Source organism: Sorex araneus, chromosome 1 (assembly GCF_027595985.1).
Source record: "Sorex araneus isolate mSorAra2 chromosome 1, mSorAra2.pri, whole genome shotgun sequence".
NCBI lineage: Eukaryota > Metazoa > Chordata > Mammalia > Eulipotyphla > Soricidae > Sorex > Sorex araneus.
The window spans coordinates 137762392-137789572 of NC_073302.1; the positions used below are offsets into that span (position 1 = coordinate 137762392).

General features: G+C 39.6%; 1 protein-coding gene across 2 annotated transcripts in view; it reads right to left on the reverse strand.

The window, feature by feature from the left end:
- Nucleotides 1-904: 904 nt before the first annotated feature.
- The window catches only part of MIER3 (MIER family member 3), a 34140-nt gene continuing 7863 nt past the window's right edge, over nt 905-27181 (reverse strand). Inside the window, exons 4-13 of one of the 2 annotated variants that reach the window (XM_055120780.1) lie at nt 19347-19481; nt 17942-18062; nt 16516-16601; nt 16269-16341; nt 14765-14913; nt 10867-10948; nt 9306-9397; nt 5235-5362; nt 5009-5151; nt 905-4902 (exon numbers count right to left, since the gene is read on the reverse strand). In XM_055120780.1, the coding sequence (XP_054976755.1) occupies nt 4445-4902; nt 5009-5151; nt 5235-5362; nt 9306-9397; nt 10867-10948; nt 14765-14913; nt 16269-16341; nt 16516-16601; nt 17942-18062; nt 19347-19481 (1467 nt within the window). In that variant the 3' untranslated portion in view covers nt 905-4444. Of the gene's footprint in view, nt 4903-5008; nt 5152-5234; nt 5363-9305; nt 9401-10866; nt 10949-14764; nt 14914-16268; nt 16342-16515; nt 16602-17941; nt 18063-19346; nt 19482-27181 lie in introns of both variants that reach the window. The other variant, XM_055120772.1, reaches the window with a different exon arrangement.

The following is a 27181-nucleotide window of genomic DNA, read 5'->3' on the forward strand; positions in this document are numbered from 1 at the left end:
TAAATTAGCATCCACATCTGCATGATGAAATGCCCAGGTTTACAGATACTATAAGGCCTTTGAGAAATCAGAGAAGCAGCATGTTCAAAAAGTATACCATTAATGGAAATTATGACCAAACCATATCCTGTCTGTTATTAGAAATTCTTCTTCTTATGGCTTTTCTCCCTGCCGCTTCCCGTAAGTATGCCATAGCTCTCATATAGTGGTACTTGCAGCTGCATTCAAAAAACATGTACTTGTCCTCTCTGAAAACGCTTGTGTGTGCTCATGTGTCCACCAGGGAGCCTGAACATTAAGGCACTCTGACAACTGAATGAACATGGTTTTACATAAAAATCCAAAGCAGCAGAGCCAAGGTATTTGCTTATATTATCTTCTTCCTTATTTAAAAATTTTGACAGGTACCTGCAATCTGACAACTACATATTATGAATGGAACTAGAAGGGCTTTGGTCACTGCAGATGAACTATGGGGAGACAGCTGCTCCGGGAAACAAAGTGGAAATAAGGTTTTTAGCTGCAACAGACACAGGCTTGGGAGATGTATCTAGAGCCTGTGAAAATCGCAAATATTAAGGCTAGTTTACCGTAAAATACAGGCAACAGTAATATTAGATCAATTTTCAAATACTGTATCTTACTTGAATAGTGTTTAACATGTACTGGACATTAAATAAATATTCCCTAATATTAATTAAACTATGATTCTTTGGGAGAGCTAGAATTTCATTATTGATGGAAATTTATTAGAAGTCATTACCTCCACGACTTACCTATCAAAAATTATTTACTACATCTAAAACCAATTCAAGAATGGTCAACTACCCATTTGTTCATGCCATATGATTCATTAAATAAAAATCTACTTTGTAGTAAATACTCACACGAACCAAGAAAAAAAAAAGATTTCCAGATTTTTATTTCTGGAACTGTACACCAGGTATTAAAGTACAACAAATACAAAATAATGCTCAAAAAAATCAGTGTTTATGTACAAATATTAAAATCAATGCAACAATAGCAACTTCCTCTTGAACATCTGATACTAAAACTTGTTCTGATTGTCACTAATTAATCTCATACTCACAGGGTACTTATTTCAAACTGGGACAACTGGAATCACTGCTCGTCTAAGAGGAATTTAAATATCTACCATATTAACAATAAAACTAATAGTTTCCTCCTTTTAGTGAAAAAATTAAAAACTTCTTACAAAACATAGTAATGTCAATATTTTTTATAAATTATTTCAATTTCCATTTGTAGACAATGTGCTTTGAAACTCTGGGCAAACAATCTCCTTGGTGGTCAGGTTTATTCATTAGTTTACATTCAAAGTTGAAATATTCACTAGACTTTGGTTAAATTAAATAGTATCACTATGCTCTATTAGCTCTAACGTTCTCAAATATTTATGACCCTCAATTTCAAAAATTAAAAAGGAAATAATTGCACAATTCTTTGACCTAATTGTATACACTTTAGTATTGTTTAAACAGTATTCTACATCCTTCAAGTAAATTCAGCAGTTGACCATGACAAGAGGAAAACTAAACATTTATAAGCTAGCATGAAAGAGATGGAAGAACAACTAACAAAATAAAGTATTGCTATAATCACAGCACCAGTTACACTTCTAAATGAATCCGCTGTCCTCTTCAAATTCCCTGTACATAAAAGATAAATCAGCCAACACTGCAACTGCTCACCATGGATTTTTGGTTTGTTCATACAAAAATAATTCAGCAAAGGAAAAAAAAAAAACACAAAGAATTTATCACAGTTTGTTATAAGAATTGTGCTTAACACTTGATAATAAAGGCATTATTTTCTCATATTCTTGCAAACCAGTTATTTTCATGCTCTCAAACGCAATTCTTCTAATAAACAGTAACAAATTCTGTTTAAGATGCCTAAATAGAAGGGAAAAAACAGTAAATCCAGCTTTAAAACAAAATTCAATAAATAGCTATCTTACATGGATAAAGTCATGGTGGTACAATTATGAATGTCACATCAAGCATGCACAAAAATGGTATTATACATGGCAAAAGCAGTCAGAAAATATTGAATTAGATCTAAAAAGGTGTGAAGAATTTACATATATATACAAAAATCTTGCAAATTATTGCCTCATTTTAACAAGGAATTAAAAGTAAACGTTACCAGCTAGTTAGCGCTCTGAGAGGCTAAAACCAGATTAGTATTAAAAAATCTATTAAACTAGCTGGAAGTAATTTTTCTCTCATATCATTTTCTGGATTTTGGTCAAATCTTTATTTAAATAACTAAAGTGTCCATTCAACTTGCTGATAATCAAAACTTCAGATAAGAAACACTGTTTCCATCTTATATCAAGATCCCAGCAATGCATAGATAAACTGAATATATTACTGCATCAGCTACTAGAGAATGGGCATGTTCATTTAAGTGCAACTGGTATTAGCATTCAGTCATCTTTGTGTATATTACTCTTACAGACCAGCCACTGTAAACCCAGAGTGAAAATTAAAAAGTTACAACAATGGAAGATTATGGCCAGTATCTTTCTAAATTATAGGTGTACTGATTTATAACAAAAGAAGTAACGTTCCAAGTTTAGCACAACACCACAGCAATCAGAAGCTGACAACTTGGATAAGAACTATTGTAAGCAACAGAATCCAGGCTACCCATTATTTACTGTGCGCATACAGGAATGCTAGACTTTTGATGTATAAATTAGAGACTGGTTTTAAGTTATTAATTTAACTACTTTTGTCCACTATGCTAAACTAAGTTTTATAGTGAATGTGCTATTGCGTAAACACTTTGAAAGCAATCTTCATTAAAATGCTGCAAAGAAAAACAAGAATACATATCATCCAAAATTAAGGATGACATTGCAGTTCACAGTTTGTATAATAAATACCCTCCCTTTCCATCACTACTAAGGTCACTACATCTTACCTACGCATCAGCACAACCTTGAAGCAACTTATACCTACAAATATCAGCAATGCAGTCAAACATCTACGCTTTCTGCAAAGCAAGACAACTAGTAGAAATTGAAAATTTTAATTAAGACGGTGCAAAAGATAAAAAAGTAAAATTCTATGTTTTAACTGAACTCTAAAAGTAAAGCTTATTATATCCTAATACTGTATTACATCTTGTTTGAATTCACCTTATAACTTAAAGATGCATGTCGATAGAGCAAAAATGGCCAAAGTTTATGACAATGGCCTCTCATTCACAATATTCTGAATAAAGACAAAACTAAGTTGAGATGTATTTGAATGTCTATCACTTTTTAAACTTAAAAGTGGTAACGTACCATTCTACTTCAGATAGGAACTCACATTTTTTCCTCGCCAACTCTTCAAGCTAAATAAAAAGTTTAAATATACTTCAAGGTTCTACTGCATTATGTGTAAAATCTAGAAGGCCCTCTGAAATATCAACACTTTGAACTGCAGTGCTACAAATAACTTAAGAGGTGTCCCAAAATGTCATCACTGAGTGGCAACCTCCTAGGCCTGGTAGATTGTGGCCTGCAAGTAAGTCAACCATCTCAGGTTTAACAAAATTATCAACAACTAGTTTGTTTTTCACAATTACAATCTTGACATGGTGGACAAAACCCCAACTGAATATTACATCTTCAGATGTCAAATTTTTTAACCAATGAATGAAGTTACACAGAAATCTTCTTTCTAGTAAAACAACCAATTCTGTGTAAGGTAGCCTTGGTCTAAAATTTTGAAGCAGGATCCAAGAAAACTCTGTTTTTGTAGTTCACACGCAGTTCCTCGTGCTGGCTTCCATCAAGATGGACTTGCTGTTTTGTAAACTGAAGTGCTCTAGTTGAATAACATGAGAGAAGATTCCATTTGAAAAAAAAACCAAAAAAATCCTTGCATGTTTGTGCAGTTTAAAGAAACCTACCCCTGCTTTTAATTAAGAAAATAAAACCCAAAAATGCTACATAGAGCAGGGATTGGGATCGGTACCTGTAAACATTGTTATTCCACTGCATCCATTACGGCAAAAGGAACTTACATGAAAAGAAGCCACTCCATTCAGTTCAGAACATCTGTGCTGGTTTTGAGCCGGTGGCCTCTGTCTACAGGTTTTAAAATGGGGAGCGGGGAACACAAAATAGAAAAAGAAGGGACCTGGGGAAGAGGTACTGGGGGGTGAGGAAGAGATAAGCAGAGCTTAAAGCTGCACCACAGAGTTCAATCCTAGTTCCCAACTCTGCTGATCATAGTTCATTTCCACATTTATGGATTGAAAAATGAAAATACTCTTGATAAATCAAGATATAGTTCTATACATACTGACATCACTGATGTCATAGTGAAAGAGGTTCAAACTTCCAGTGAAAGACTAAGCAAACCTGATACTCTCCTCAAGTTTACTGGGACCACACGCCCACTGCTGGGGCCTCTCAGGCACATCACTCGGAGTGAAGGGCAGCATGCTGATGCAGAGCGTGGGCACTGATGAAGCCGTTAGTCTCGCTGGTGGACAGGCTGCCAAAGTCGGCCACAGAGACTGCCATTTTGGCACTGGTGATGTGATGTGTGTGATTTTCAAAGTCCACACCCAAGTTATTTACAGAAACCTCATTCATAAAAGATTCAGGGACGGCAATGCCCATTTTCAATCTCTTTGCTGGTCGCTCTGATTCTTCACTGCACATGTTCATGGAGTTTAGCTCCGAGTGGTAGAATCCAGTCTCGAATAAATTAAAACAATCACTTTCCCCATTGCTAGGCAGGGTAAGTAACTCCTCCGTTACGACAGGCACATGATTGACTTGTCCACGGGGCGTGTTACCCAGTGGAGGAAAGCTATCATCCAAGCAATTCACATCAGTGGGGTTGCAGGCCGTTGCCACGCTGTTGGTCAAAGCTGAGGGAAAAGGGAAAAGGTTAGTTGAAGGAAGTGACTTACACCATAAAACGAAGAAGACACTATGTGCCTCGTGGTACATCATGCAGAACGAGACTTAATTTACCTGTCAAATCACTGGCAGTGAAAGAGTTGAGAATGTTCAGCTGTTGATCAGGAATGGGCTCAGGGCGGTTAGAAGTTAAGGCTGAAGAATTTACTGTCCCACCCAGAGCTTCTGTTTCATCGACCAAACGATCCATATAGTCCCTGAAAAACACACCGTGCTCATATGAGGACTACGTTTCACAATATAAGATCCAAGTCCCTGAAGTGAGGCCCGCACAACTTACGTCACTCCAGGATGATGGTTATATCGTTTCTTTCCAAATCTTGTCTGTTGAGCAAAGTAATCATAACGTTCAGATTTCTTCCACATATAGTAGAATGCTACACATTCAGCAACTGTCCTAGATCTCACCTAACGACAAAAACAAAACCCCCAAATTTTAAAAAACAAACCAACAATCACAACTCATTTTACAAAATTATTTTTATGATCAGGGATATCTCATACCAGGGCTCAGGAATGCAGGGGATCAAACCCAGCCATGTGCAAGGCAAATAACCCCAACCACTGTACGACTGCTCTCGCTCCTACAAAATCATTTTAAAACAACATCCTAACTTCAAGTCGCAGTCTTATTTTCTAATCTTTCCAATACAAAATCCTGAACATTTTACTAGTGAAATCTCTTTACATTTATGCTATTTAATTAAAAAAACTACCTAAAAAGCCTTACTTGGTAAGGAATTGTCAGTATCTCTAGCTTGAGGAATGGCCATGTTGTGATATAGGACTACAATATTAAATTTTTAAAATAAACCAAGCTTTCCTCTCAACAGTTTAACCTCCTAAAACCTTGCTATTTAAGCTGCTGGTTCTACCCCATACCCTGACTGCAAAACTGGGGTCAGGATTTCAGAAACTTTGACAACAGCAAAACATTTTTGAATATACAACAATCAAAATTTAATTCAAAGTCAAGTGCTTAATGAACCCACAGTGTTTCTAGGGATCCACACTCCCTTTTGCATTTCTCAGCAGAGAAGATGTTGGAAAAAGTTGAAAGCAGTCCTGTTCCAGTGAGGATGGGCTTTCTTGTCCAAATTATATCTCTTGTGCGTAAAAAAATTTCTGGTGATAGCACTTAATTAGTTATGGAATGAACGTATAAATTTGTCATTAAATAAATTTAAGTCATTCTAAATGTAATGTTTTATTTTAACTTTAAAGAGGCAGACTCTGGGGCTGGAGCGATAGTACAGCAGGTAGGGCGTTTGCCTTGCACACAGCCAACCCAGGTTCAATTCCCAGCATCCGATATGGTCCCCTGAGCACCGCCAGAAGTAATTCCTGAGTGCATGAGCCAGGAGTAACCCCTTTGCAATGCTGGATGTGGCCCAAAATAGATAAATAAATAAAGAGGCAGCCCAAATTTTAAAAAAAAACTATCTCCTAAATAGTTCATCTCATCTTTGAGATAATACTAGGCTTTCATACATACAACAAAAACATGAGGGATTGGAGAGACAGACATCTCAGTGCGCTGGGAGCTAGAGCACACGCGCTGCATGAAGAGACCCAAGTCCAACCCTGAGCCCCATATGGTCCCTAATCATCACATGGGTACAGCCCCAGAGCCACAAGCACAAGCCCACAACCAGTAGTGCATCCTCAGGCCCTTGCAGTAAACCACTGGCCCAACTGGCTGAGAATCCAGAGCTCCCAAGCAAAACGTGGGAGGGCCCAACCACCCTCCCAAATACTAACCTGTGAAATATTTGGGCATAAATCAAACAAAATACATGCAAGAGCCATGAGAAAAATTACAAAATTCTGATTAAATATATCAAATAAAAATATTTTATATTCATCAAGAGGTCCTTTTTGTTAAGATGTCAGTTCTTCCCAATATAATCTATATATCTAAATCCCATCAAAACAACAGCTATTTTGTAAATTATTAAAAATAAAGTTCATATGGAAAGGCAAAAGAATCAGAAAAGCAGCACTTGTATTCGTGGAGTGGAAAAGGGTCGTACTTGAAGATGTCCAGAATCACACCTGGCTGTTCTCGGGGGACCGTATGGGATGCCAAGTATCAAATCAGGGTTCACCACATGCAAACTAACTGTCTTACACTGTATAGTATTTTTGTTTTTGCTTTTGGACCACAACTGACATGTTTGGGATTACTCCTGTCTTTGCACTCAGGAATTACTCCTGGCAGGACTCGGGGGACCATATGGAACGCTGGGGATGGAAGCCAGGTTGACCACATACAAGGCAAAGGCCCTACTTGCTTTACTATCTATTGCTCTGGCCCCTCTTGTATACAATATTTAAGAACAAAGCTAGAGGACTTACAAAACTGCAGAATTCAAAACTTACTATATAAAGCTACAGCGATTCCAAGAGAAAAGAACAGATAAATGAAACAGAATAGAGAGCCTGGAAATAGATCCACACATAGTCTACTAATGTTTGACAAGAGAACAAAGGCAATTTAGTGAAGGAAGGATAATTTCAACAAACAGCGCTAGAATAACTGAACAGATTTGCAAAAATAAAAACCCAGAAAATCTAAACAGATTTTATCTTTCATAAAATTAACACTGTAGGATTATAAACTCAGATACAGAATGCAAAAATTTGTAATTTCACATTGATTTAATGTGCACTGAAGCTTCTTTCATGTCACTCTGAAAAGCTGTTTCTTTGGGGGACTGGGGTGTTGGAGGGTGGGTCCTGGGCCACATGTAGTGATGTTCAGGGCTTACTCCTGATTCTGTGCTCAGAGGACCATATGGAATGTGGGGATGAAGCTAACAGTATTCCACATTGCATGATGTATCGGTTGGCTTATCCATTCCAGGACTACTGGAAGGACCCTAGGCTACTTTCAAATTTTGTCTTTATGAATAAACACTGCTATATATAGACTTCCACATGCAGGTCTTTCTGTAGATGCAAGTTCTCAGCTCCTTTAGGTGATGTTGATGAGTATAATCTCTGGGTTGTATGGCAAAAGTACATTCACTTTATTTTTGGTTTAGGGTGACACCTGGTGATGCTCAGGGGTTACTGGCTCTGCACTCAGGAATTACTCCTGGTGGTGCTTGACGGCCTGTATGGGATCAGGGATAGAATGCAGGTCAGCTGCAGGTCAGGCAAGCGTCCTCCCCACTGTACTATTTCTCTAGCCCCAGTGTATTCACTTTTATAAGGATACGCAACGTCATTCAAAGTGGCTGTATTATTTTGCACTGCCACCAGCAATGATTCCCTGCTGCCATCAGAGTCCCTACTGCTTTACATCTTCAATATTTGATGGTGTTAGAATATTTTTAGTAAATTTACTTATCTTTCTTTAGTGACTGCAGTGCTTGTAGTGAGCAGTGATTTTTGAGGCCACAAACCTCTAAATAGCTCTAAATAGAATGAAATGAGTCAGGGAAAAAGTGAAAATAGAAATACTTTCTAAAAAAAATAGATTAAACTAGGGTTGAAGAGATAGTCAATAAAAGGCTGAGCGAAGCTCTGCATGCAGGAGGTTCAGCTCAATATCCTGTGCTGCGTGGTCCTCTGTAACTGCTAGGAGTGGAGGAGTGACCCACAAGCACCCAGCTGGGAGAAGCCACTGAGCAACACCTCAGAGTGTAACCACCGCCCTCCCAAATACATAATGCATTTTCTGCATAAAAATTGTATGTCAAAGGATGTGAATATAACATCAGTTAATCCATGAACAAGCTCTGCTTAATGAGCACATCCGAGTTATGTTTAGAGCAATGCTAGAAATCCTAAAGGTAGACAAGAATAAGATGTTCTTTTTAAAACCCCAAACTGACTTAAACATTAGATGCTTTTGAGCCGGAGAGGGCTCAGCGGCAGGTCCCATCCACAGCACGTTTTCCCCACACACTGCACTGCTACAGCAACTCCCAAGCATGGAGCTGGGAGTACTTCCAAGAGCAGACCCCAAACAAATGAACAGTTGCTTCCACTCACTTTATTTATTTTTTGAGGCGGACCAACCCAACGGTACTCAGGAATCACTCCTGGAGGTGATGGGGGACCATATTGGATGCCGGGGACCCAGGTCAGCCACGTGCAAGGATAGCACCCTACCCACTGTACCATTGCTCTGGCCCCATGTAATCATTTTAAATTTTTTGTTTTTGTGCCACATCTAGCAAAGTTCAGGAACTACTTGGTGTTGCTCAAGAGACCATGTGAGATGCTGGAGATTGAATCCAGGTCATGTGCAGGCAAATGTGCATCCTGCTGTACCTACCTGCTCTGGCCTCTAGTCATTTTAATTATTAAACAACTTTTCTGTACAATTTGCCTAATTTACCTTATTCTTCTGTATAAGATGAAAATCTTTTCCAAAAAGCATAAGTGCATGTTCAAAACTCCGGCATTCTTCTTCTGTCCACGCAGTCATTCCTTCTAAGGAAATTTTAAGAAAAAATTCAATGGCTTTCAAATGTAAATGAATTACAACTATGTTCAGTCTGTTTTCCCTATAAAAAGTGACACACAGTCTCTCTTTCTCACACATACACAAATTGTGTATGAAGGAAACTTTGGTAAGGATCACCAAACATATGCATATCCTGTCTTAAAAAATCTAGAATACTAAAATATAAACATTTAAAATTTTTTTCTTTGTATGGTGGATTAATAATTGAATGTTTCTCTATAATTTAGACACTGCTTTTCTGAATTTTCAAACACTGAACATATGTATTTTTTTTTCCATATGAAAATAAAGGCTATTCCCTGATGAGGAAAACAAACTAACAAAACCCAACAAAAACCCTTACGTTAAAATCCTAAGTCCTCTAACTAGAAACCATAACAACCTGTATTACTTTAGTTGGTTTGTAGACTATACGCTGGTATACTTTGGGAAAAGAAAGGGAATGAGAAAGAGTCCAGGCTGTGAGAGACTAAATCCCATACAGCTTTCTGGCAAACGTGCCTGGTTCAAAGAAGTGTAGTGTCTCATACTGATGGCCAGATGCCCAGAGCCATTCAGAGTCCACCATAAAGGTGAAAAATAGCTTGAGTAAGAAAGACACCAGGCACTTAGAATTCTGCAACCTGAAGATATTTTTTTTCAATGGGGCTGGGGATAAGGGGATCAAGCTCAGGTGCAGAACATCATGCCTAGTATTTGTGAGGCCTGAGGTCCGATTGCTGGCACCACACACAAAAAATTTTTTTCCCAAAGGAAACATTTCAATAAACTATTTCAATCTTTAAGTTTAGATGTACTGCTTTCAATATTTTATATTTCTCCCACCTACTGACAGACTATCCACCTATTGACAAGACTATAATTTCTCTCTACATAGACTCAATGAAAGCTATGCTATGGAGCATGCAATCTAGTTATATGACAAAAAACACTGAAATTAAAGTTAACCATTTTCCTAGATATGAAAAAAAAAAAACATGACTACTAAAACTATTTCCTGCAATGAATTCAATGGAATAATTATACATGTTTCCTTTTAAATAATAATAAAAAAAAACACTTTAATCTCCTTTTCACTTTCCTGGTCTTTTTTTAAAAAAAGGAAAAAAGAAAAAAAAACCAACTTTTTTTTCAATTAAATCATAAAATCATTCTTTTTAATTACTTTGGATATATTGTCATCTCTGGGGCTGCTTTGTTCTGTAACTATTTCTTCAAGAAAGTGGAGGTGACTGGGGGGTAACTAATTTGTATTTGAACAATCTCTGGTACGTCTAAAATAGAGGGTAAGAAAAGGAAAAAAAATTATTTGCTATGAAGACGAACATACATCTTACAAAAAAAAATGCTATAGGATGCTCCATTCCTTATGATATTTTGTTTATTCTAAGCCCCCAAAGACAATATCCCTCTCCGATCACGTCTTTCTTACCTTGAGATGCCTTTCCATTGCAGCAGTACCTTTCGATCGCTTCCTTTGTATTATGGTTACACTTGAGAAGTTCATACAATGCCTACAGCAAAGGGAAAAAGAAACTACTGAATAAAAATCACTGAACATTCAATTTAACAATATGTATTTATATTATATTTTAAACAATATATATATTTTTAAGATTTTAAGATCCTGAGAAATACCAGTTGAAATGCTAATCTCAGGACATCTGGAAGATATTTTTGCAAGACACTTCATCTCTATGAAGATCTGCAGATTGACTCAACTCCAACTAGCCTCTCAGTTTCTCTTTTTTTTTTTTTTGCTTTTTGGGTCACACCCAATGATACTTAGGGGTTATTCCTGGCTCTGCACTCAGGAATTACTTCTGGCAGTGCTTGGGGGGGCCATATGTAATGCCAAGGATTGAACCTGGGTCGGTCACAGACAAGGCAAACACCCTACCCGCTGTACTACCACTCCAGCCCACATCTCAGTTTCTTTATTCCCATTCTACCTCTTAGAAGTCATGTACCAAGGGGCCAGGGAGATAGTACAGCAGGTAGGGCACTTGACTCACATGTGGCTAACCTAGGTTCGATCCCTGGCATCCCATATGGTCCCCTGAGCACCACCAGAAGTAATTCCTTTGTGCAGAGCCAGGATCAGTCTCTGAACACCATCAGGTGTCCCGTCTGCAGCCCCACCCCTCAACCCCACCCCAAATTCCACAAAACAAATAATAGTAATAGTTCTAAGCAGCTAAATACTTCCTTACTAATAATTTTAGTCCCTGCTTTGATACAGCCTTCTCAAAGATAACCTATATCAAACCAGGGCCTGAAATTATTCTTTTGGAGGGTGGTAAGGTATTTGGGCCATGCCCTGAAGTGCTCAGGGGCTTTGTGGTGCCTGCAATAAAACCTGAGTTTGGCTGCACACAAGCACCTTAGAACCTTGTACTCTCTCTCCAGCCCTGAAATTATTCTTTTCCCTTTTTCATCTTCTTCTGTTTTTTTGTTTGGTTTTGGTTTTTTTCTGGCTCTGGGAATTGAACTCAGGGATACAACATGCTCTCTATCACTGAGCTATATTCTGGGTCTCGTTACTCTTCATGTAAAAACCTTGGAGATGCATCATCAAAAGCAGGTCTCAAACTGATACTCCCAGTGCCTCTGAGAATTACGGCTAGTGCAGTAAGACGTACAGCAGGAACATAACTCAGCAACAACTTTAACTAGGAAACCTATTCGGAGGAAAGGTAGTCCAAAGGGCTGGAGCATACAACCTGTTTGCTCAACTCCAGAGTTTTAATCCCATGGAGTACATGCCCTCATACACCCCACTCTGGCCCCCCACCAGCCCTGCCACAGAACGTAGCCCTGGTGGCCCCCAGCACCGCTGAGGCTGGTCAGCACTTCACTGCTGAGCCCCAAACCTTTGGGCAAAAGGGACTGCTGTGTGGCCCCCAGGCCCCAGCACTGCTGGGAAGGACCCACCACCACAAAAACAATTAACTAGAAAACCTAAGAGAAAAAAATGAAAAATGATAAGCTTTAATAACATATTTTTACTGATATTTCTCTATAGTACATAACTATACACAACTATAACAGCTCCCACGTATACTACTATTACATATGCATGCACATATATAAAATATATCATTTAGGGGCTGGAGCTATAGCACAGCGGGTAGGGCATTTGCCTTGCATGCAGCTGACCCAGGTTTGATTCCCAGCATCCCATATGGTCCCCTGAGCACTGCCAGGAGTAATTTCTAGTGTACAGAGCCAGGAGTAACCCCAAAAAGCAAAAAAAACCCAAACAAACAAACAAAATATATATGTGTATATATATATATAATTTAATGAGATGTATGTAGCTCAAAGATTTTTGTGAGGGAAAAAAAAAATCTCAAAAAACTGAAGTAAATGGACAGTCATACCATGTTTTTGATGTAAAAAAGTACCGTTTTAGAAAATTTGGAAACTTTTTCCCAGCTAATTTATAGCTTAAGTGTAATATGAGTATAAAAGCCCAGTGGAATTTCTAATTGACAAAATTACTCTGAAGTCCAGCTGGTATGGTTTCTCTCAGTTACTCAGGAATTCCAGTGAGTCTACCTGTCTCTGGCTCCCATGAGTGAGGATCACCTGTGCTGAAGCTATCAAGTGTAAGAGCAGAATCACAGCAGAGGCCAAGCAGAGGTTCATTTAAAAACCCTTCCCAACATCTCACACCTCCCGCCCCACACCCTGTCAGGAGCACTATGGAGCTGCAGTGTATAGCACTAGCCAAATGCTCCCAATAAGGGCCTTATTACACATTACCTTTCATTACTTCCCAAATACAATTCAAGAATCCACAGATCTTTATCATAAAATCTAAAAATCCAACCATCAAAAAAACGAAGAAGTAATTAAGTATTCCAACTATAGGACAAAATATACAATCATCAAGAATAAGGAGCTGGGTGTGGAATATAGAATAATAGACTATAAGACGAACACCCAAGAATAGTAGAAATAAGTACCAGGAGGTTGTCACCATGGCTTGGAGGCTGTTCTCTCATTCTGGGCAACTCAGAGAAGGGAACAGCAAGTAAAATGTGGTTGTTGGTCATGTGGGGGAAAGATGATGCGGGTCAAATATAGACTAGAGACTGAACACAATGGCCACTCAACACCTTTATTGCAAACCACAACACCTATTCAGAGAGAGAGAACAAAAGGGAATACCCTGCCATAGTGGCAGTGTGGGGTGGGGGGAGACGGGACTGGGAAGGGGGGGTGGGATATTGGGTTTACTGGTGGTGGAGAATGGGCACTGGTGAAGGGATGGGTTATCAAACTTTGTAAGGGAGAAACATGAGGACAAAAATGTATAAATCTGTAACTGTACCCTCATGTTGACTCACTAATTAAAAATAAACTATAAAAAAAAAAGTATAAATATCTGTAAATTAAAAAAAAAAAAAAGAATAAGGAGCTGGGGCTGGAGCGATAGCACAGCTGATAGGGCATTTGCCTTGCACGCAGCCAACCCGGGTTCGATTCCCAGCATCCCATATGGTCTCCCAGCACTGCCAGGAGTGATTCCTGAGTGCAGAGCCAGGAGCAACCCCTGTGCATCACCAGATGTCAACCAAAAAAAAAAAAAAAAAAGAATGAGGAGCTAAAGGATTCTAGTGGCAAATAAAAATATGAGGAATGGGAGAGACAGAATAGCATGCAAGGCACTTGCTCTGCAGGCTCACCCGGGTTATATTCCTAGCCTGGAGTCCCTAAATACCACCAGGAGTGATCCCTGAGCACTGCAGGTTGTGACCCACTACGCACTCTCTTGGAGAAAGAAGACTAGAAGAGAACCAGAGAGCGGCTGTGTGTAAAGTGTATGCCCTGCGGATGTGAGATCCTGGGTTCAATCACTAGCACTGCAAAAACCAAAAAGACAAACACAAAGCAATCTAAAAGGACCATAAGAAAAGAAACAAAGCAGTATAGAATTGGCTCTGGGTCTTGTGATTTTTTTTTTTAAACCAAATTTGCCAAATTTAAAACTAACCAAAAAAGCCATCTGTTTCTGTTGCTGCTGTTTAGGTCACTGTCACTGTCATCCCATTGTTCATCGATTTGTTCTAGCGGGCACCAGTAACATCTCTCATTGTGAGACTTCTTATTGTTACTGTTTTTGGCATATCGGATAGCCACGGGTAGCTTGCCAGTCTATTCCATGCGGGTGTGATACTCTCGGTAGCTTGCCGGGCTCTCTGAGAGGGGTGAAGGATTCGAACACGGGTCGACCACATGAAAGGCGAACGCCCTACCGCTGTGCTATCGCTCCAGCCCCACTGTTTAGGTAATGTGGGGATAATGAATAAGCTGAAATGTACCTGTTCGTTGTCCCTTGTAATTGATCCTGCAGAATTCCGGTCAGGCTTTTCATTTCCAGTTCTTAGTGAGGCTTCAACAAGGTATTCTTTAACTTTGCTCTCCACAACCACACCAGGACGCCAAAGTAACTGGTCCTCATTTTCATACACTGAAAATTCCATTATCATATTGAAATTAACAAGCAAATCAAAGATATACACTGTCCTTTCTCTTCTTTAATAAAACTAGACACTAGGCAAGCAACTAACCTTAAGGACACTGGTAATCTGGTTATCTGGCAAGTTGAGATGGTCATAGTAAAAGCTTAAAGACTTGCTGTTTCGGGCCATAAGCAGCGGTGCTTAGGGATCACTCTTGGCAAGGCACAGGGGCCCGTATGTGATGCCAGGGACCAAACCCAGATTGGGTGTGTATAAGGCAAATGCCCTACCCACTGTACTATTGCTCGGGTGCCCTCAAAAGACTGATTCTTAAGGGAAGTTTCTAGAACCAGTTTCTTTACTCTTTTGGTCAAAACTGAGATAAGTAAAACAGTTTGGATTAACTTCTCCAAAAGATAGATTTATTTCTTCAAAAGGTTATTTCTTTCTTCCTGAATGTACAGAACTCAAGAGTTTGTCTTAGGGCCAGAGCGACAGTAATGTAGGTCTACCTTTGCAGCTTGTATTTGGCTGATCCAGGCTCAGTCCCTAGCAGCCCATTTGGTCCCCTAAGCCTGCAGAGATAATCCCTGAGAACACTGCTAAGTGTGGCCCCCAAAACAAAAAAGAGTCTATATCAAAGTTCAATCTAAGCACAAATACAGCTGTTCGTATGTACATGATTAAGGTCACGTGTGGTACTGGGATGGGGGTGCAAAGTTGGAGGCATCTGAATACGACCACTTTGTATTTGCTTGCCTGGGACAACTGTCTTCCAAAACTCTGAAAGCAATTTAGGAAAACAGTGTGGCTAGGAACTGCCAAGGCTAATGATGGCAAGAAAGTCTGTCTTCCCTTCCTTTCCTTTCTTTAAAAGGTTGACTAGCCTGACATAGAGAAAAAGAACTCAAGAAATACTGTGCTACTGTGCTGCTTCTGTCCCCTATTTCACAGGGATGAATCAACTCTTTAATCCATTTCTTTTAGTCGCTCCTCCTCAGAATGTCTCTTCTAAGAGTATCATATCCCACACACTATCACTCGCTAAGGTGATAAGGTTCTATCTGCTTCTGTCCCCTGGAGGATAGGGCCCAGCAGTCACGCCTTCAGAAAGAGGCTCTCCATTATTCTAACAGCCAATAAGCACATTTGCTTCTTAAGAAGCATTGTGTGGGAAACAGGTAGCTCCCAGGGTAAATTTTGATACATTTTTTTCTAAGTCAGGCCTAAATATTCTGACACTGGAACTTTCACTCCAAGCTGAACTGCCAAGACTGGTATAGAATCAGATACCAATTTAAAAGAAGATATTAAGAGGCAACTTAGCCTACCTAATATTATCAAAATCAAAACTCTTCCTTACCTTTCTCATTACTATCACACTCTCCGAGATACGCGGGAATCTCTGCCTGGTACTGTAAACCGATCATTATTTCCTACAGGAAAATTTAGAAGTTACGACTTACAAAAAATCAGTTTAAGAAGAGGTCTAATTCTATCAGAAATGTTACTCACAACAATAAAATTATCAAGTTATTTCTGAAACATTTTTAAAAGCTGCTAAAATCTAAATTATGATGCTGCTAAGTTATGATAATAATGCAGTTTACCTTCCTCAAGTCTTCAGGTGAGTTACCACTGTCTGTTTCAACATCTTCAACCTCTGATTCCTTATCCCCGTCACAGATAGTATTTGCTTTAAAAAAAAAAAATTTAAGAAATGTGTTCATTGCCTATTTTTGCAGCACCTGGAAGAATGCCTAGTATATGGTATTTTAAAACTTTTGTTGAATAAATTAGATCAGCACAAATACATTGAACCTCTTATACTACTGGGAGAACATTTATGTGAGAACTGTATGAGAATGTTTTGACAATAGTTAAAAGAAGACACTGAAACACTAATAAATAGTATTCTCATAATTATTTGATGTACATGTAGCTAATTTGGAAAGGCAAGAGGAAAATACTAGGATCACATTTAAAAGGAAAAAAAAAAGCAAAGCACTGGTGTTTGGATTACACTAGTCCAGAATGAGACACACAAGAATGAGACATTCAGTCCACCAAAATGATACTTTTGCACAGGATCCTCTATGTGTATTTAAACTTGTTCTTTTTTTTTTTCTTGGGGGGGAGGTGACACCCAACAATGTTCAGGGGTTACTCCTGGCTCTACTACACTCAGGAATCACTCCTGGCAGTACTCAGGTGACCATAAGGGATGCTGGGGATCAAACCTGGGTTGGCCATGTGTAAGACAAACGCCCTCTCTGCTGTCCTATCACTCCAGCCCCTATATTTGAACTTGTTAACTAAATAGTTCCACCATAAGAATACCTGAGAAATAAACATGACTGCATATAAGAAATTATTTCTATTCAAAGACCCTTTAAATATTATTGATATATATTATGAAATATTGTAAGTTCTAAAGAAAAAGGACTGTACAACTAAGAATTAAAAAGAGAATACTTTTGAGCAACTGACAGTTTTAATAAGCAGGGAAACAGGGACTTTTTAAAGAAAGCATCCAAGTCTATAAAACTTCACAGATGAATTAAGATAGGCTCCCAAAGCAATGAATGAGTCTTAGTAAAGGAAATAGTTTTGAAAAACTAATAAATTTTTCATTTCAAACAGCATTATTAACCTCTATTTCAAATTTTAAAGAAGGCTAAAATCTTGTTCAGATTAAAACAATATCTTATTTCAAGTGCCTAAGTAAAAGCACTCAGAATATCTTGATAGGGGGCTGGAGCAATAGCACAGCGGGTAGGGCGTTTGCCTTGCACTCAGCCGACCCGGGTTCGATTCCCAGCACCCCATATGTCCCCTGAGCACTGCCAGGGGTAATTCCTGAGTGCAGAGCCAGGAGTAAACCCTGTGCATCGCTGGGTGTGACCCAAAAAGCAAAAAAGCAAAAAAAAAAAAAAAAAAAAAGAATAGCTTGATACTAAACTACTGGATGCATTGAAAGGTTCTCAAGCTACAGCAGAGATTCTGCTTGTTGGTACTATGGAGTTGGTTTCTTACATCGTAAAGGCCGAGGGAAGAAATCGGAGGTTTCATGGGAAGTCACAGAGGGTGTCAGATCATCTGCGGAAGACTGAGTTTCCTCATCATCACCTGACAACAGGTCTTTTGCTATTTCCTCCTGTAAGAACAGGAATACAGTGTGACTATTAGAAACAACCACCTATCAGATTTTTAACATATCCTTTCATAAATTAATTGACAGTATTATGCCATCACTAGTTGAAGTGCCTTTAGTTTTAAGAGAAGTAAATTTAAAATTCTCCTAGAATTGATTTCATGTATATATTTAGTAGAATTATCTAAAGAACTATTATCAAATACTTATAATTCTACTTTATCAAGAAGCTGAGATTATCTGATGTTGCAGACTCGTTTCCACAGTGAACTTATAATAATAATCATCTAAGTGGCAGCAATGAAACTTACTTTCTACCAACATAACTGAAACAAGAAAAAGTTTACAAACACCATTCTTTTGATAACTGAAAGTCGCTGATTAATAGTTCTAACTAGTGATATGATTTTAAAACAAACTGGCTTTAAATTTCATACTAATGTATAGTCATCCTTAGGTCTCTATAAGAGGTACTCAATATTCACTCAATGACTAGAACTGTTAAGATTTACGATACTATTACCATCACATTTGACTGAAAAGTATGAACACTGTAATTTGTTTCTCTCCCTAGCTGAGATCTGCAAGGTGAGGATAGCTTCCTGCAGATGTGTTGGCAGAGCAATTTCTTTCTTTTGCAGCCACCAGGTGCTTTCACAGCCAGTGCATGTGGAGACAGATTACTAGAGACATGGCTGCTAGGGCCACTGACTCTCCCAGAGCTCAAGAAAATACAATTTCTCTTTAACTGTACTATACCTAAGCAAACTTGGAAGGATTCTGAGAGACTGATCAATCAACACATTCGAATCTTCAGTTTACAAGTAATTTGAAAATGTGTGGGAAGGGCTGGAGCGATAGCACAGCGGGTAGGGCGTTTCCCTTGCACGTGGCTGACCCGGGTTCGATTCCCAGCATCCCATATGGTACCCTGAGCACCGCCAGGGGTAATTCCTGAGTGCAGAGCCAGGATTAACCCCTGTGCATTGCCAGGTGTGACCCAAAAAGCAAAAAAAAAAAAAAAAAAAAGTGTGGGAAATACTCAAGCCAAGTCTTGAGGAGCACTAGTACCTTTTAAGTAATATGGTAATCTTAAGTAAATTTTAAGATTTACTTAAAATCTAAAAAAGTAAATCTTTTTAATCATTATATATTTAATGAGATTAAATATATAATCTCACCAAAATGATAAGCACCAAAGATGTTCACATTTCAGAACTGTGAACAACTTTAAATTGAAGACACCAACAGAAACAGTCAACAGAATCTGGAAATGTTTGTACTTACTTTGTCTAGTGTCATGTCTGGTAGTTCATCAGCAAGTTCACTTGGGGAGCTATTTGCACTAGAATTTGCAACGGCTGGAATTGTGGGTTCATAGCCATAGAATGCCAGTAAATCTTCTAAAGGCATGTTTCCTTCCTATGTAAGCCAGGGCACAAACACAGACTCAGTATATGTTGCAATACTAAAGTGCAGCTTAACTCAGATACCCATAATGCCATCAAATGACCAAAACAACCGTATCGAATCAAAACCAGATTTTAGTTTTGATTTTTTTGTACTATTATCAGAAAACAGGATCAAACATCTAGACCTACTTTTAACACGTTAATAAAAAAAATCTAACAATTGATACCTTAGTTTTAATTTTCCCGCATCATTTACTTTTTAAAAAATTGCACACTGAAAAAAAAAATTACACACTTTTCCAGGAGGGAAAAAAAAAGCTTTCATAAAAAAAGACATGCCTTTAAAACATTTTCAGTGAATCAATGACCTCATGTAATTTCCATCTTGCTCCCTTGCAGTTAACAGTTGACCACTTTGACTATCCCATTTCTGGGGCCGAGGGAGCTCCTTCCACTCCAGCTCCCTGGGATGGAGAGGTCAAAGGATGCAGAACTGCTCAGGCTGTACAATGCCAAGGACTCCAGGACCACTTCTGTGGTGCTCAGGGATTTCAGGGCCATCCCCAGCTCTTGGGGGTCATCAGTTGCTGGAGATCATGCATGTGTTGCCCGTTCCTGTGCTACTCCAGTCTCTCGGTTTATTAGGAGACATCTGACGGAAACCCTTGCTGAATACACAGTACCATAACATTGATACATTCACCTTCAAACACAACTAATCTTTCATTTCCCCAATATTTTATCTATGCCTATTGATCCCCCCATATACGTATGAGTAAATCTCCATCACTCCCCACTGTCTTAAAGGTGAGAAAGCTAAAGATTAGTTCCGGGTTTTGTGGAGTCCCACAAAAGTAAATAATTTCAATGTAATATGACCAGAGACTAGCAGGGAGGAGATACAATACAGCAGGAAGGGCATTTTTCTTGCATACTGCTGACCTGGATTCAATCCTTATCATCATTTATGGTACCACTTATGGTGCTCCCAAGTCCCATCAGGAGTGACTCCTAAGCATACAGATGCAGCCCCCAAACAAACAAACAAAAAAAAGCAAAATGCTAGCTTATTTGTGAAACTTTTTTTTTTTTTTGGCTTTTTTGGGCCACACCCAGCAATGCTCAGGGGCTACTTCTGGCTCTGCACTCAGGAATTACTTCTGGCAGTGTTCAGGGAACCATATGGAATGTCAGGGATTGAACTCTGGTCAGCCACATGCAAGGCAAACACCCTACAAGATGTACTCCAGCCCCTTATGAAACATTTTAAGGATGTATATTGTATACATCCAGTAAGTGATGCTTTTTGACTTATTTGTTTGGTTTTCCCTTTAAGAACTAGATCATGAAACAAACAGCATGAAAACGCTAAAAGAGAAAGTGTAAAACATGCCCACAAATGATCACTAACTGGGTTTAAAGGATTCAGAATTCAGCAATGAGTCTAAGAAAGCCAGCAGGCCACCGGTCAGTGCCACATGGGATCCAAGTGCTATTATGTGAGCATGAATGGGGTGTCCCCAAGACTGTTTATCACCTCTGGAGGCATGAAAATTACAATTTTCACTGTTTTCGAGAGATTCCAGCTGAATGAAACTAGAAGAGGGTTGTCAGAATGCTACTGTGTCAGTCTTCAGGAGGGGACAGAAACTTTCCTAATGACCTTCCCATCAGACCACTCATGAAAATTCTTCCAGATTGGGACTGAAATTGCTCAAAAGCTGCTTTGGAGAGTATGGAGTCAGCACAAACAGTTGGGTGGTTAGGAGGACTCGATTTTACCCACACTATGAGGAAACCTCACAAATTCTTCTTGTAAATCCAAGAACCCCTTATGGTACTCAGTAGCAGATTTAGACTCTGGTCCTGTTCTATGCAGAGTCCCTGTTGCCTGCTCCCTTTGCTTCAAGGTGGTATAGGAGAATGACCTCAGATTCAAATTCCCTCTATGAGCAGGGGAGACAGCCCATCAATACAGCACTGATCATTAAGTGCTAGGCAGTGTGCAGAGAAAGACCAGTGTTGGAAATAGAAACAAATTTACTGAAAAATCCCTACTTTCAACAAGTTCAGTCTTGGTGGAAGAAAGAGATCAATCAACAGTGTACCACCCACATGAGGCCTGTGATAGTAACTTTTGGAACTGGCACTATAAACTGTGGATTGGAGGGATGGGAAGCCTGGCACTGCAGAACTACTGGTATGGGATAGAAGGTGCCACTGGCAGGTCTGAGGATGAGCTAAAAATAGAAAGATGAAGGTGTTTGACAGATGAGGATCCATCAGCCATCCCAAGTGACTGTGTGTCAGGGTGACACTGCCGGGGATGAAGTAAGGTCTTAACCTTTCTACACTTCACAAACCAGAGGGGAAAATACTGACAACACACAAATACAGAACCACCAACGACGATGACTACAAAGGCAAACAAACAGGGTTCGAAGAGACAAAAGAAGATGGAGGGCCTTGTTTCACCGTGCATTTGAGAAGGCAGTCAGCTGTCTTCAGCAGAACCCTGGAGTTTGAGAAAAGACCAATTCTGCGAGGAGCGGAGGCAAAGACCACAATGTACGTGAGGCCTGGAGGTGATTCCCCACTAAGCCCCTGGCTAGAGTCTGGGGAATACAATCAAGAGTGGAACAAGAGGAGACTAGAAAGACATGGAGGCTGGTCACAGAAAACCTCATGGGAAAGGACCATGGACAGACACAGCAAAAGAAAGGCCCCAGGAGAATTCCAGTAAGAGAGTGATGCATTAATTTCTTCTTAAAGGCTGGACAGCTGCCGGAAGGAAAGTGGGGGAGAAATGGAGAGATGAAAGCAGGGAGCATACTTAGGGTTCTCAAGTGGGTTCTAGTAGTAAAGCAGTCATGGAGAGAAGAAGTTAAATGAGATATATTCTGAGGTAGAATCTAATGGCTCACTAGGTGTGGGAAAGAGAGGACTCATCATATTTCTAATTGAGCAACTGCCTCTATGCTATGAACATTACAGATAGAAAAGACAAAAATGAAAGGTTTTTGCAGGGAAAAAAAATGAGTTCTGCAGAGGACACATATTAAGTTTGAAGACTATAAAAGATCCAAGTGGAAAAGTAAGGTTGGCCAGGAGCCTGGATCTCAGAGGATCAGACAGGGCTAAAGATATAAATCTGGCATTCATTAGCATCTAGAATCTAAATGATATTTAAAGCCACAGGAGTTGGTTGAATGAGCTCACTCAGGGAGAGGATAGACAGAACGGGGGGAATCTATGCTTCATTAGGGGAACTTTCAGATATAATAATCCACAGGCAATGGGATACGTCCAGAGAATTTTAAACATGATTTGTATTTTGGAAATAGCTTTCCAGAGGGAATAGAATAAGAGCCAGAACTAAGGAGGAATTATCTAAGCAAAATAAGGAAAAGAATTTCCCCGCTCCCCTGTTCTCAGAGGATCCCAGACTGGGGGCTGTACTGCTCACCTCAGCCACCTAGAAGTTAAGACTCACAGCCTCATGTTAGTGTCTGGCAAACCCTTTAAGCCATCAAGCCATATTCTGGGACCCAAGAATCAGTTTCTTGACTTACTTAAGAGTATATGAAAGTAACACAGAAAACTAAATGGGTTGCCCATTTCTGGCTTGAGAAGTTTAAACAGCTATAGCACCTTTATGAGACAGAAACAAAGACAAATAAGGGCAAAAGGTAAATGGTAGATGATCAAGACTTACAAAGTTAAAACAAGAAGCTTTGAATATGATTATTGAGGGGAAAAAACAGAGAACACAAAAGCTACAACGCTGGGGAATACCATCAATTAAAATGTGGAGAGAGATAAGCTCATAAATAGAACTCAGGGAGATATCAGAGAACTGGGAGAAGCAGAGTGTGTAAGTTATGGAAGAAGAAAGTATGCAGAACTCAGGGATGGTCACCTGGATCAAACAGCAAAGATTTGGATCAAGTGAGATAAAGACAGATGGAGTCTTTGCCATCTGCCAATAGAGAATTATTGGTGACCTTACAGTCTATCAGAAGTTGAATGGGAGTGGACCCAATAAACACAAAAGGAGAATGATTAAGTGCACCACAGGGCCAGAGAGAATCTGTTGCAAATGTGGGAAATGTTAAGAGGAGGATTCCATGCCAAAATTTAAAAATTAAGTAAAGAATGAAACGAGAGCTGGGGGGGTAGGGGGAAGGCGTGTGGAATCTAGGGGTAAGCCAGGGATATGGCAGATAAGACAGACTTTTGGGACAGAAGACAGAGAAGGAATAATGAGAATAAAAGCCAATCTGCATGTGTGGGAACCTCAAAATAAGAGGTTCTGGGTGGTCATTCAAGAAAACCCTACTTACCCTCAAAAGACAAAAGCATGATCACTGGCTGAGGGGGATGATCATCTTAGTGGAAACTTTACAAGTCTATTGAGGAAATGATCCAAAAAGGGTCTGGATGCTAAAATGGAGCAATTATCTGACCCAAAACTTTATTTCTGTGTGATGCTAGGGATCAAATCCAAGATGTCACACATGCAAGGAAAGTATTCTATTGATGAGTTACATTCCTAGCCCCTGTACTAGAACACCTAAAGAAAAAACAGAAAATACTAAAGCATTTCACAAGTGGGTTTTATATCCGCGCCAATTAATTAATAAGGCACTTAGCCCTCCCCTCTGAAGCATACATTTTTCCAAAATTGTATTAGCAAATCTCAGTCTCCAAGATCTGTGGTAATTAGATATTTAGATAACACCTTATTTCAAATATAAGAGTTCTTCTCTCCTTTTTTCAAGTATTTTGTTGAAAAAGGGACACATTTGAGTCAGATTGTTCCTTTAAGTGAAAAGTTTTATAAGCTGAAAGATTTGTAGCAGAAAAACTATTAGGGGGCTAGCTGTTTATTACTACCATGAGCAAATCACCTCCACTCACTCACCTAACAAACAGAGGTAAGAGTGTGTATATATAGTACAGGTGCCAAGGCACTTGCCTTACATGCACCAGACTTTGGTTCAATCACCAGGACTACTGGCTGTGACTAACCCCACTAACACCCCATGCAATATTCATCTACAAACAGAAAAATAGCATTAATTCTCTTAACCCCACGATACATTATCTTCACATATCAGAAAACCAGGATGCAACCCATCTTCACAGAGTAATGTTCTTCGCTGTCCTCATCATCTTATTTCTAAATCTATGGGACATCTTATGACCAATCAATAAGGCTTGAGAGCACCAATGCAGGTAATTGTACTAGTAATCAAGAGAAAAAGCTGATAAAAGTAAAAAGAAGAAGAAAAAAACTAGCACAGCACTGTGGAGTGCTGTGGAGTGTTCCTGTGAAAATAAACAGTAAAATGCCTTTTGAGACAAGGAAACAACCCCAAGACTCTTCTAACACAACGAATAAGGTAGGGTGTGTTGAACAAAATGGTCTAATTGAGGGCTGGAGAGAGCAACACGCTGCAGCCTGTGCCTTCTGCGTCAGGCGGCCCGCAGTCCCCAGCTCATGGCCCTTCAAGCGCATTTGAGGAGCCTCCTACACAGCAAGCCAGGAATCATACACCGAGGTGTAGTCAGAAGAACAAGGGGGAAAAAAAGAAAGAAAAGAATTGTCCAAGTGAGTCTGATTATCTTAAAATTCAGGTAGCAGAGCTGGACAGATAGCTCAGTAGGCTGAGCACATTCTTGCATCGGGGAGGCCCGGATTCAATCCTCAGCAACATGGGGTCCTCCAAGCACCACTGGGAGGGACCCCAGAGCTAGGAGTAGCCCTTGAGCACTGCCAGGTGTACCAAAAAAAATTTCATGTAGCAATAAGGTACAGATATAACTTTTATAATGCATAGAAGGGGGGGAGAAGAAAGGAAGCAGCTACTACAACTACTACTAGGTGGCAGAAAGATAATTTCTATTTCTCATTTCACCATAAACATCAGGTAGAAATTTTATTTTAAAAAAGCAGAAATAGGGCCAGGAAAATAGGCCCAGCGGGTCAGAACAAATGTTTTACATGAAGGAGCTCCAGGGTCTATCCCTGGCATGGCACTGTCCAAAACGCTGAGTAGACCTGAGCACTGTTGGGTATGGCCCAAAAGCCAACTAAAAAAAAAAAAAAGCAGAAGCATAAAGACCTCTTAAAAAGGTATAATTCAAAAAGACTATTAAACTGAAATCTCACAGGCAACAATAACATGAGTAAGTTAAAATAAAAACATTGGGGCTGGAGTGATAGCACAGCGGGTAGCGCGTTTGCCTTGCATGCAGCCGACCCGGGTTCAAATCCCAGCATCCCATATGGTCCCCTGAGCACCGCCAGGGGTGATTCCTGAGTGCATGAGCCAGGAGTGACCCCTGTGCATTGCTAGGTGTGACCCAGAAAGCAAAAATAAATAAATAAATAAAAATAAAAAATAAAGTTTGTTTAAAAAAAATAAAATAAAATAAAATAAAATAAAAACATTACATAAAACCTACTTTAATGTTTAATAATGAAAAATAAGTGACATAATCTAGTCTCTATATTTACCCAAGTGCTGCTATAAGAAACCGATTTGTTCCCCTCTTATTCTCCACAACATATGTGCTAAAATTTGAAGTACCAAAATAGAGGGCACATTTATAAGCTATCAAGTTCATTTTAAGTATAAAAATTTATTCAAAGTCTTTCGGGGGTCAGACTTGCAGTATTTAGGGGCTATTCCCAGCGCTGTGCTGGCCCAGGCACGGAAACCAGGGAATCCTGCATGCAAAGCACATGTATAACCCTTTGAGTCATCTCCCACGCCCAACACTTCCGTGATTTCTGAAAAGAAACTTGGACATCAAGCCCCTAAGACAACTAACACGCACCAATAATAAACAATCAGTAGAATGTATTATTATTTTTTTTTTGGGTCACACCTGGCAATGCACAGGGGTTACTCCTGGCTCTGCACTCAGGAATCACCCCTGGCGGTGCTCAGGGGACCATATGGGACGCTGGGAATCGAACCCGGGTTGGCCGTGTGCAAGGCAAACGCCCTACCCGCTGTGCTATCACTCCAGCCCCGAATGTATTATTTTAAACTGTATAGAAATATTTAAATTTTTCTTCTGAAAGTTAAAGAAGTCCTTTAAGCTAGGAATCTGGCTCAAGTGGTAAAGACCCTGACAAGCACCCACAGTACCAAACAACCCTCCATCCTCAGCACTTCTGGGAGTGATCCTGGGCACCTCGGCACTGATCGAAATGCTTATACTTTAAAAAATAATCCCTATTCTGTCGGTTTCTCTATTTTATATTTCACTAAATGTCACCAGAGACTAGAGATCACATCTGCACAGTTATGCTTTGCTATAGATAAGATTCAGAATTATAAGGAACTGGACAGTCAGTACTAGAAACTCGATCTCTGCTCAATGAAGGAACGATTAGCCGTCAGTGAGGGGACTGAAGCTGCCCAGGAGAGAGAAGCTGTCCAATACAGAGAACTTTAAAGGCCAAACATCTCAGGGCCCAGTACTGAGCCCTCAGCTCCCTTAGGATAACTGGTAGCACCCTAACCCTTCTTTGTCCACTTCCCACCAGCAAAGAACTATTTAATGGTCTGGGGCTGGAACAATAGCACAACAGGTAGGGCATTTGCCTTGCACACAGCCAACCCCGGTTCGATTCCCAGCATCCCATATGGTCCCCCGAGCAACGCCAGGAGTAATTCCTGAGTGCAGAGCCAG